We start from the raw sequence: 12,709 nt of genomic DNA, 5'->3' as shown, positions 1-12,709 counted from the left end.
AAGAATAAAAATAACTGCATCAACAGAGCCTTTCTTCCTCAGGCCACAAGCCCGTTCTTACTTGAACTTTTTTTTTTTAAAAAAAAAATGGCATTTTGGCCACTAAAACCAATCCAGAACATTATTAAAAGTTAAAAGCTACCAATTACTTCTGTCTGTTCTTTTAAAGCAAAGTTTGGCATTACGTCAGTAGGTTTAAAGAAAACAAGAAAGAGAGAGAGAAAGAGTAGGAGAGAAAGTTTCCTGCTTGTATAAACTAAACCACCAGGGAAGGTGTCTAGCCACTTGTAAAGTATTTACTGCAGGTTTTTAAAGAGCTAGAAACATTTTAAAAATTAAAAGTTTTTTAATTATTATTTTTAGTAAAACATACTTAAGAACAACAAGCATACCCTTAATGTCTTCTTTGGAGTGTTTCAATGTTATTTGTATTTCAGTCATAGTTTTGATCAGAAAATGATTTCCAATGATGCTTCAAATTTGAAGTACATAGATAATTTCATCTTTGTTTTTGCTACTTAGATTTGTGCTCTTGAGGAAGAAAAAGTGGCATAACAAAAAGTAGACATCGTTACTATAATAGCTACTATACCTGCAGTGACCAGTCAGGCTTCTCCATCTAACTCTTAACAATTCGAATAATTTTCACTCATGGATCCTACTGCAAATTCAGTAAAGGAGTTTCCTTAAAGCCAAAGATCTCTTTCTAACCCAAGTTAAGTTTCAGATTATTATGCCCATCAGAGAACCAATCCAAAGACTAACAAATTCAGTTCTCCGGGATATAAGAACCACTGAGTGATATGACAGCTCAAAAGGTGACCCTATAATAACATTAAAGATATTACTTATAAAGGTTATATACAATTGATACAATATTCTATACAAATACACAAATGGCTTTAGACCTACTTACATTTCAGGATAAATTTTTAAAAGTGGTATTCCCTCTGCAGCTCTGTTTGCTACTAAACTGGTCTAAAACAAGACTTGATAGTTTAGCATATTTACTTTAATCCACTGCTTAAACTTTTAGGAAATAAATTATTTTGATTATTATTTAAAAAATCTGCCCAATTTTTCAAACATAAATAATTGCAAAGTGTGTTAGTCTTTTCTATACATGACAAGCACCCTTAGAGAATAAAATTAAATATCTACTTGGCAAAGGCTAGAAGAGCATCTTCATATATGTCTAAGGAAGACACAAAAATTCCATAAACCATAACTATTATAGTAACAAAAGAATTCACTTCTTTCTGTATGCTATCAAAAGAAAGAGGTAGTTATCACATAATTAAGCAATCAAAGTAAAACCAAGTCTAGATAGGCTGTCATTAATTTCCCCAAATCTCAATAAATAGTAAATAAGGAAGATAAATGAGTAAACAGACTCAGAATTAGTTATCAACGGTATTAGTAGGCAAAGCCGGCAAAAGAGGGAGAAAAAGAAACCTGTTACCTGAAAGCTTGACCAAAGATGAACAACAGAAAACAAGCCCACAAAACTTGCCTGTTTTTATCAAATTGATTGTAACTTGCAAGCTGCAAAATTTGGGACAGAACTGTCTGAGTTTATAGTTTTCTGTGCCTGCCAAAAACAGATGCAGACTACCACACTAGCTGTCCTGCGGAAACTAAATTAAGCAAAGGCAAATACCAAGTGGAAAGCTGTCAGTCTATTGAATGAATGGCTTCATTTTACACACCAGAGAAATCTTAATAAGAATATGTTTTAGATGAGCCAGTCATTTTATTTTAAGTACATCACTTATTACAAAAATAATAATTTTCCCTTTAAATCAATTTTAGACACCTGCCCATAACTTTCTTAAAGTCTATTTTGTTTTACACACAATAGCATAGTGTTGTTACATTATTATTTGCTATCAAAAGGAGCACTGAATAAAAAATAATAACTTTTAAATACATGCACTATGAAAAATGCTTAAAGATGAGATCCATATTTATACCAATTTCAGATATGAAGTAAAGTTATAATTCAAAAACAATTTTCTTCAAGTCCTCTTAAAACTTTCAGTAACATTTATTTACTTCCACAAAGAAGGTAAGACAAGAGTTTATTAAAACCTAACACACTTTGGCTTGCTTTCTGAATAAAAATGTGCAGATCATTAATTGCAAATTGTGGTCTGTATCTCTCTCCACACACACATACACATCTAATAATAATAACAATAACAGAAACATCATGGAAATACTAGAATCTTAAAATCAGCTTTTCTACAGATGCATTCATTTCCCTGTTTTGAAGGTTTTCCTTATAAATGAAGATTTCCTTATGTGTGTTAGACAGACCACCACCGTAGAAATCAGAATAAACTCAGGTGTGGTACATGACTTAAATGATACCAAAAATATGGTAGGAGCATGTATAACTCACTTATGATTAGCACCCTGGATTTGGATCCTAAACTGGTTTTTAAGTAACTGTGTAGAATATTTTCTAAAATTATTTAAACTATTAGTGATCAAAATGCTGAGCTCTAAAATAAGCTCAGACTTCACAGCTATTACCACACTTTTCTCTTTACCTTTAATATTACCTTTAAGAGACAAAGGACAAAACCTATATAGCAGACAGACCCTTACAGCATCTAGAATTCAAAGGAGTGACAAACTTTTTGTTAGGAACTTGCTATGTTCCACCATTTATTTGGAGAGTGTCAGTATTAGTTATTATGTGTGTGAAAGTATTCTACACACATTTATATCCTAACATATAACAGATATATCGAGAAGTCATAAACATCAGCTTGCCGATAGTAAATAATATTTTGCCAACAGAGTACTAATGAAACTCCAGAATGCCCCACATTTAGAGAAATCTAGTCATAATATTGTCATTAAAACTCTATTTCCCCCTCAAGTTTTATTTTCACATTATTAATTTCCAGCAATAATCATCCTAATTTAACATGTAGATTTAACTGAATCTAGAGATGTTTTTATCCAAGGACCTAGCTTTAAAAGGAAGTTATGAAACCCAAGGAGAGATAAACTCTAAGAATGATCATTTGACTTGCTAAGATAAAGCACATCATTAATAAACTTTCACTTAAAGGTAAAAAAAAAAAAAAAAATCCTCAAAATGTTGGTATCATTTCCAGACTGTCCTGTCAGCATCATAACTTACAGGAAACGCTTCATCTTCCCATACAAACCCTGTATTTATTCACAACCCTGGCATACTTGGGGAAAGAAAAAAAAGCCCACACGATTTTAGATCTTATTTGCTTTCTTACATTAACTGGTGGAATATCTGAGAAAACCTCCCAAGCAAATGAGCAGCATATAAAACTTCACAACAGTGAGTTCAAGAAACTTTCATTCTCATTTTGTCCACGTCAAGAACTGGCTGCCCGCATTACTTTCCTTTGCTGTCCCTTGCATTTTTAACTCTGGCAGCCTTTTCTAAATGATCAACTTTTCCTAAAACCAGCAGGAAAGTAACATGATGCCAGCAAGATCCATAGGTTTTAGCTTCAGAGCTGGAGGACTTTGAAGAGTTGTTGGAAGGTTCCTATTTTATTTTTGCTTTGAACAATCAAATTGTAGCCAACAACCAGGCCTAGAGTTATCATTTCTTTATAATTCCGTCTCAGGCCCTATCTGTATTTTTTCCTTTGTACTTATTATCTCTCCCAGACCCTTTCCTGTTCACCTGGTGCGTTTACAAAAAAGTTCAATGAATCCACAAAAGTTCAATGAATCGGCCTAACTTGTCTGCGATTTAACTTCTACGCTAAGCTTCTCATTTTCACTTACCTCGCTTCAACTCTAGCCGTGATTTTCCAAAATAGGATAAGAATGAACATTCTATCATAATTTTGATTCATCATTAAGATCCATCACTCTTACCCCAAAACTTTCAAAGTACCGATTCTGAGGCCTAAAAAGATACGGGGAAGTAAAGCAGGTCCTAAAATTTAATAAGTCCAAGATTGCCTCTGAAACCCACCAGTCCTTCTAGCACTCTAACTTAAATTGTTTTAGAGTCCTAGGGCCATAAAACAGTTACTGACTTCCCTGGGGAAAGGGGGAAACACCACCATCTCAGACAGGTACTAACAACAAAAAAAAAGCTTCCCCAGCCACAAAAACAGCTTTGCACTTCAAACAGCTCCCACCTCCGCCTCACCCTCACATTATTCATGGGGTCCCATAATCCTGGAGTTATTGGAAGGGACAGCGGTGTTTGCCTTGGCCTTTCAAAGATGCGTTTCTCTAGATCCCAAACAGGAACCAGACGGAAGGCAAAGCGTCTGTCCGCCTGGATGTCCCACCGCTGTCAGGCCAGTGTCCCCTGACCCGCGTGACACATGGCGCATCAACCGCACCGCAGAGGAAGTCTGCCCCTTCCTCAGCCCCTACGGAAGCGCCCGGGCTGCAAGGCCCTGCCACATGGTACGGACAGGGCACAGACCCCTCGGCCAGGCTGCCCTGAGCTGCTCTGAGGCGGGTGCATCAGGGGATGCGACACCCTTCTCCACCAGCCCAGCTGGGCCTTTAAGGGAAAAAAGTTTGAAGCCTGGCTCTGCAAACTCTTCAAAGCCACAGCCAGTCCTGTGCTGCTTTCCCACTTTGGGGACCACACGAAGGCCCCTCTCTGAGACCCTCCCGACGCTCCCAAGTTCGCCCAACTTACTACTCTGCATGCTGGTGCCTAGTCTGCTCCCCGCTTGTCAGGAACCCCCAGAAAACTTGCAGTGGCGGTGGCGGCGGCGGCCCCTCGGGTCCAGCCACCTCCGGCTCCTCCGCTGCGCCCGGTAGGAGAGAACTAAAATCAGCCAGAAAGAGACAGCGAGGGGGAGTGGGGCTGCGAGGGGGAGGGGGCACCGGCCTGAAACTTCTTTTTTTGGCAAATGGGGATTTGTTTTTCCTCCTCCCAGGCGGCTGAACTTGACCCTCCTGACTCCAGGGGCTACCGCAGTTTGAAGTCGCTCGTTTCCAAGGCGCAGATGCCTCAGACCCACCAAAAGGAGGAAAGGAAGAGAGGGGAAAAGGGAGCAGAAGAGAAGAAAGAAAGAAAGAAATCACACGCGCAAAAAGGAAGAAAGAAAATGCATGTGAAACCCGAGAAGCCTGCGCTTGGCTTTCTGCACACTCTCCCTCTGCTTTTTTTTTTTTTTTTTTTTTTTCAAAGAAAGTCACTTTTAATTCCCAGGGCTCCCCGCTCGCGATCGCCCACATTCTGCGCACACACGAGCGGGCGCTGCACTCGCGGCGCGGCGCCCCGGCCCGGCCGAGGGGAGCCCGCGCCCCCGCGCCCCCGCGCCCGGCCCCGCGGCCGCCCGGGCCTCCCTCCTTACCTGTTGATTAATCGTCAAGAACACCCTCGGCAGCCCGAAAGATGGTGGCGCGGCGGCCAGAGCCATGAACCGTCTTCTGTTGTTTGCGGAGTTGATCTTGGATTATTTGGGGGGGGGGGGGAGAAAAAGGTCTTTCCTGCCTCCCCCCCTTTCCCTTCCCTCCCCCCCTTTTATGAAAAAAAAAGAGAAAGAGAGAGAGAGAAAGAGAAAGGAAATAGAGCGAGGATGTGCCCGGTGCCGGGTGGGAGAGGGGAGGGGGGGTGTTGTTTTTTGTTTAAAAAAAACAAAAAATAAGGAAGGCGAGAGAGCGATCGAGAGGACGCGAGGTCTGGAGAAACGAGCAGCACCAAGAAAGAGGACGCTTGAGATTGCAGTGAGATCGGGTCTTTATCAGAAATGTTATCGCTTGTCAGGACCTCAGTCTCCGCGCATTACGTCAGTTTCAAGACACCAACACTATTAATATCAAAGGAGCCTTCGCGGAGGAAAGCGCCACCCCAGACCGAGCTCCCTTAAAGAGACAGCGCGCGTCCCCGCGCCGCCGCCGCGCCGCCGCCCCGCCCGGCTCCCAGCACCCGCCGCCGCCCGCCGGGACCGGCCCCGGGCGCGGCGAGCCGGCTGCGCGAGAACTTCGCCCGAGTCGGAGCGCCGCGAATGAGAGCGGCGCGGAGCGGGGACCCGGCTACCTTCCCGCCCCGCCTCTCCCCCCTCCTCCCGCCCCCACCCCCCAAGTGTGAACGTGCGGGCTGGAAAAGGAGGAAAAATCCGAAAGCTTTAGGAATAATGGGGTGAAGACGAGGACCTACCTGGGGGGCGTGGGGGGCAGGTGGGGGGCAGTGCGTGGCGGCCAAAACGACGTTCCCCAAGCTCTCGGAGATGCTATCGTGAGCGATCAAAAGAACTCTAAAAGTGCTTTTACCTTGCCGGTTGTTACTTTCCCTTCTCCCTCCCAATTAAACGACGCAGGATGTGTGTGTGTGTGTGTCTGTGCGTTTGCGTCCCCTCCCCCCGCCCTTTATCTGTGGCAAGAAGAAGTCTTGGGGCACCTAGTTGGTGGTCAGAGTTTCCCATGCTTTTCATGGCAAGAGGGCTTGAGGAGAACAACTTGAACTCTATCCTGAGTTGGAGAAGTGCAGACAGAGGTTGCTATGGTTTTCTGAGCTAAGGAGAAGCCAGCAGCTCAATGGGTGCTTTAAGGGGGTACCACAAAATAAGATAAAATGCTGCAAGATTAATACATGCTGCTCTTTGGGGTTTTAGTAGCAGATAAGCAGCTCTGAATTAAGCAGGACATTCTGTTTCCTACTTCGCATCTCCACATCTCTCTCATTGTTAAGAAAAAATCGTCTCAACATAAAACTCACTGAATTGAACGGCCTTTTTTTTTTCTTTTTTTTTTTTACTTCTAAAGATCAACAATGCATAAAACATTACCATGACAGGATTCAAAGTATAGTAGGTGTTAAAAACTAAGTAAACATTTCTTGAGCGTTTGGACTTCATTTTCTTCAGTTGGGTGACTTTAAGTGGCATGTTTTCCACTGGTGAAAGTCAGTTTAAACTAATTTTGTACTAAAAGGAGAAACGTCCTTCCTTTTTCCACACTACAAAATGATTAAAATTAGAATTTTAGAGAGGTACAATCATGAATCTGTGAGCTAAAGATGAAGTAATTCCCTTCAAAATATTTTTCACGAAATGATTCTTGCATCTTTTTAGAACAAAGATGGGTACATTTTCCATTCATGCTATTATCAGAAGTGAAAAAGCCAATCACATAAAAAATTTTTAATTGAAATATGTGCTTCTAGTACCTTACTCCTTGTTCTGTATGATTTTTATTTCTATTTAATATCGCTAGTCAGGCAGCTATGTGATTCCTTTTTGGAGCACATTTATTCCAGAAGTATTTTGGTAGCGTGTCCCATACACTCTTTATAAGTAGAAAAGCAATAATTCTTTTGCAATAGAGAAACCAGTCAGGTGACAAAGTAGTCAAAATACAGTTTCACAATGAGACAAACGATATATTCCCTAAAGGAGAGGGAAGACAATGAACCTCATATGCATGGAGTTATTCATATGATACCATCAATTTAAACTAATTTGGGAACAGAGTTAGATTTATATATAGTCCTGCATGCAGGGAAAATTAATATCAAAATCTTCAGTAAATCTCATAGTCAGCTACTAATGACCACCTGCATATTTCCACACTGGAATCATTTAATACTGTCCACCACCAATTTCCACTGTAAAAAACATTCATATATTAAATATAGACCTTCTATTTTCTTTTTAAAGCCATAAATTAACTTGCCGACTTTTATGGAAATATGCACGGCACAGTAAGAAGCATTTTTATTCAGAAAAAAAGGATCTGAGTGAAACATTCTTTAGCCATGACTAACTAAAAATATTAGATCAAAAAAATTTTGAAGTATGTATCCAAATGGTCTGACTGTATTTAAAGGGTTAATACCAGCTAAAACTGCTGAAGCTGGTATCCTTAGTGATAAAATCTGAAGCTGTAGCATCTTAGCAAAGTTAAATAGTACAATTTATCACAAGGATTAGTACCCTAATCTCCTTCTGCTCCCCAAGATTTAAATGACATTTTAAAAGGGGAAGTGATCTTCCTCTCCGTCACCCTCAAATCTAAGGCAATCATCAAGAGTGTAAATTTATTCACATGAAACAATCATTGATTAAATTGGTTCAAAAAAATTAAATTACATGCTTTTGCAAGCACAAAACCCTTGAGATGGCTGGTGTTTTTCCACCTGTAATAATACAAAATTTGACCATTAAGTGTACCCAAAATTATATATTATATGAAAAATTAGAGCCAAAGGTCTGAGGGTGAATTATGTCCTTTAATTGAAAGGATAAAGTTACACTTCAGGTACTGAAGCCAACAAATTCATGGTCACTTAAAAATTTAATGAATGAAGTTTCACGGACTCAATCTTGCTGAAGTTTGCCTGAGAAATGAAGAATCTTTTCTTGTTACTTTTTGTATTTTACGTTAGAGTAGAGCAGATCAAAATGCTGTCTATATCAATTCATTTACATTAACCACAAAAGATCTGTAGAGAACTTAACAAAAGCACAAATATTTTTGTAAACTTTTTCAAGCAAATTACTTATTTATTTATGAAATAATTTATGAAGAAAATTTTTACCTCATGCTTTAGATATATTACATGTGCTCTTGATTGACACAATATGTTTAGGCTCAAAGGCCCTCATAGCATTTTTTAATTCTAGTAGGAATATTTCAAAACAACCAACTAATACATGAGGTCATAATTGTCTGACAGTTGTTTTTAATATATAAAATAAGTTACGTATATTGTTTTCCTTGAAATGTTTGTTGATTTGTTTTTCTAGTCCTGACATTTGCATGGCACAAACTGAATTAGGGGAAATATTAAAGATTTATTTACATTTATTACCTTCTGCTGTCAAACATATGCAAAACTCGAAAAACCATTCTCTTCTTTTGCTTTTATTTACAATGCATTTCTGAACAATACAGACTGAATGTTAAAATGAAAACCTGTGCTGTTATAGGACACATCAGAAAATGAAGAAATTAGGAGAAAGAAAAAAGCGAACAAAAGAAGCAACTTTTACCTAAAATAACTTCTTTATAAACTTTCATAATTCTTTGAATTTTGGAATATTCTCTCACGGCTGGACCGCTGATGAAACAGTTCCCTGAGCTGTATTAATGCTTATTATTTATCAAAATGACATCATGTACTTTTTCTCTTTTATTATTTAAACATCATTCCCCTTTACTTGTAGTTTATTCAGTGGAGATACAAAGAGGGATTAGTAGTTAAGCACAAGCATACTTGTTTTACATTTTCAACCTTTTACCACATAACTAACTTACAGTTCCAGTGCCTGTAATCACAATGATTTTACCTGATGGAACACGTATTTCAGAAATGTAATCCAACTGTTTACCCTAACACGTCATAAATTGCAATTCCTTTTAGAAACCTCAAAGATTGACAACTCTTGGTCCTAAATGCCAACTGCTTCAACACATACCATCAAGAAAATATGTATGTTTTATTTGTTCTCAAGTTAGTACTACACCATATGAAATGGAAGGCCATTTTGCATTCTAGCAGATCAAAAACAATTATTGAAGTACTCTGCCCTCCTCCATGGTAAGACCTGAAGGTACAGAAGCATTATCAGAGATGAACTTCCCTGAATCTGTTTCTTCCCGCAATCACTCGGCACTCGACCTTTAAAAACATACTCTTTGGCACAAATTATGATCATTTTCCAAACTACCTATTGCTGAATACCTCTGGGTGAGTTTATTAAAGATAAATTTAGCTTTAAATAGCCTGTATCTGGTATTCAAATTCACACTTACACTTGCCAATCCTCCCCCTGCAATATCAGGCAAATGCCTAGTTCAACAGATGGGCCTTGCAGCCTACCCTAAAAGCCAACAAACATGGGTTTTATTTAATTAAAAAGGGAAACAAATTTCTGAGGTGTAGACACACACATACACACACACACAAAAAAAAAAAACAACCCAAAATCCCTGACTAGGGTGCCCTGGAATAAAAATAATGATTCTTTTTTCATTAGGTTTTATGAATGCCTAACCACTGGATTGAAAGTAAAATTAAATGAGATCACTCAGTGATATGTATTCAAACCAAACCACTATGGGAAATAGCTGGACTCACCTACTTGCTCTCAAGTGACCAAGAGAGCACATTCACATCTGAATTAACCTAAATCCAACTCTTCTTCATCTGACTTTGAAAAGTAAGATTTTCCAGTTTTCTACATATTTCTACCCTCTACTCCATGATCTTCCGCTGCTATATGCTCATCCCACCCACTACTCCAAACCTATGCAACTGTCAGTTGTATATAACCAAACTCAACTCCTGATTTTGCCTAAATTTCAGTCTAAAGTATTACACTAGAAACTCAAATTTGATATGTCCAATATCATAACCAAGGAAGAGGACGCCATAAAGAGAGTCAACACAAGAGGAGGAAGGAAATAGACAAACCCTATCTCTGTTAAAGGCATGAGTCATCCAGACCAGAAACCTCAGGCTTCAGACATCTTTTGCAATACCCTCCCCCCACAGGCCTCACATCCAAAAGACTATCTAGTTCTCCATTGCTCCTTTTTAAAAGACTTTTGTACCTGTCATTGCCTTTCCATCCACACTGATCCTTTTCCAAATCAATTTATAGTGTCTCAATTTATTAGGTCCCTCTGCTCTCCCTCCATTCATTATTACACAGAGCTAGAAGATCAGATCACCTGCCTTCTGCATGTCCTACTCTCTCGTGACCTCCTGACAAAAATCCCATGACGCTCCACTGCCAAAAGAATAACCCCAGAGTGCTTAGGGCATTCGACATCTCCCATAACCGAGTTCAAAATGGCATTCTGGTCTCTCTTCATTCTGTTCTTTCACCCAGGCCACTCTCTTGACCACTGATGGACTCACCATTCCCCAGATCCAGCTGGCACATCAGAATGTCTTGTTTTACACTACACATCCACCTCACTTGGAAGGCTTTGAACAGCCTTTCATGCCAACTGTCTATGTGAATACCCTCTCCTCTTCTAAGGCTTCTAAGGGCAAATAGATTCTGCCTTTTGCATGATGCCTTCCTCAAATTCCAAAGTGTCTATAGGACTTGCTTCTGTCTCTAGGTAGCAATTCTTCATAGTGACTTGTATGATATTATTCATTTACTTATCTCCTTCACCTGCTAAACTGTAATATTCTTAAAGGCAGAAGACCATGAAATCGTGAGTACTCAAAAACATCTGTTAGACTGAATTTGGTGATTGGGCCAATCTCTTTAAATTTACTTAGAACTGCACTGTTGATTCCAAGTTTCAAATGTTCCATGTGGCTTTTTTTTTCTTTCTCTCTTTTTCTTTCTTTCCTTCTTTCCTTTTTTCCTTCCCTTTCTTTCTTTCTTTCTTTCTTTCTTTCTTTCTTTCTTTCTTTCTTTCGTTCTTTCGTTCTTTCGTTCTTTCGTTCTTTCTTTCTTTCTTTCTTTCTTTCTTTCTTCTTTCTTTCTTTTCTTCCTTTCATCTTTAATACATATGGGCTGATACATCATGTCCTAATTGAAGCTTCTGGGTGGTCTTCATCTCAGCCACATATTTTTGGCAATGTATCAGAGAAGACATTTGTCCTCCTCTGAAATATTGTCTTCATTATCATTACATTTTGGTTTATAATTCCATGTTGCTCTAAAAATAGTGAATTAAATGATCTTTAACTAAATCCAAGGCATTAAAATATGGCGGTATAGAAAATGAGGTTAAATGATTTTTTAGATAGAAAGGGATTATTTGTAGTTTTAAAAGCAAGAAGTGTGAGTTAGGAAAGTTATAGAAGTGAGGGAGAAATAAACAATCTCTTTAAATAATGATGGTGTTTTTTTCTATGTTGTTTGATGTTAAAATTTGGAATAGTTTTACCTAAGTTAATCTATTGATAGCTATAAAGTCTTGCAGATGTTAAATTATCAAAATCTTATGTGATATTGAATTAATCGTATACATCCAAATGTCCAGGCTCCAGCAGAGATCACATTTCATAATGTCCTGTGAATCCAGTCGAAGTATATGTGAGCATGTGTTCACGTGTGTATACAGGCGCACTATCTAGGAGTGTGTGATCAACTGGCACATAGAAACTTATATTTAGCTAACATTCCATCTTGGTGTTCACAAAATTGAGTTATCCTTGGTGCAGCTAGACAATTTGAATGGATTGCTGATAACCACATAGATGTGGCTAAATAATCACATGATAAATATTAGTTATTATTTTCACCCTAAACTTTGTTTGTAAGTAACTGTACACCAATTAGAAGGTAGTAGACTGTCAGCTTCTGGAAGGAAGCTATTCTCCTTTCTGCTCTGTGCCATGAGAGGAAGAACATTACATCACCTGGACTCCCTTGCCATTGGGTTCTGGTTGTGTTTAGCCAATGGCATCATTAGATCAGAGAATGGGAAGAGAGACAGTCAGTGTACTTATCCCACTAGCCCCCACCTGTCTTGTTGGGCCAGCCTCTCTGCCATGGCTACACACTTACAAGATTCTAGTAATAAGTCCCTACCCTTATGATTTAAGCCCTAAGGACTGCAGCTCCTCTGGCTGTTGGTAGGCTCCCATATGTTTCACCATCTCTTTTTGCCTCCCTTACCCCTGCCCGTGCATTTGTAAATGACCCTTCCTCAAACTCTCTTTAGTTACTCCTTTGAGTGTGCCTTGTATTATCTGCCTGGACTCTTATTGATACAGAAGGATTTGTGATAAAATCGCCTTTGTACCCTAGCGTCT

General features: G+C 39.1%; 1 protein-coding gene across 6 annotated transcripts in view; it reads right to left on the bottom strand.

The window, feature by feature from the left end:
• Positions 1–5,929, bottom strand: part of TRPS1 (transcriptional repressor GATA binding 1) — a 239,671-nt gene extending 233,742 nt beyond the window's left edge. For 2 of the 6 annotated variants that reach the window (XM_076005065.1, XM_020289006.2), the window contains exon 1: positions 4,670–5,327. Coding sequence is in view for 1 of the 6 variants with exons in the window: in XM_020289006.2 (XP_020144595.1) it covers positions 4,670–4,679 (10 nt within the window). In the remaining 5 variants the exon portion in view is untranslated. The other 4 variants (XM_012751128.3, XM_076005064.1, XM_012751123.3 and 1 more) reach the window with 4 other exon arrangements.
• Between the last annotated feature and the right edge of the window lie 6,780 nt (positions 5,930–12,709).

This window comes from Microcebus murinus, chromosome 7 (assembly GCF_040939455.1).
Source record: "Microcebus murinus isolate Inina chromosome 7, M.murinus_Inina_mat1.0, whole genome shotgun sequence".
NCBI classification, from domain to species: Eukaryota; Metazoa; Chordata; class Mammalia; order Primates; family Cheirogaleidae; genus Microcebus; species Microcebus murinus.
The sequence above is the reverse complement of the archived record's forward strand: the minus strand, read 5'-3'. Positions and strand labels throughout refer to the sequence as shown.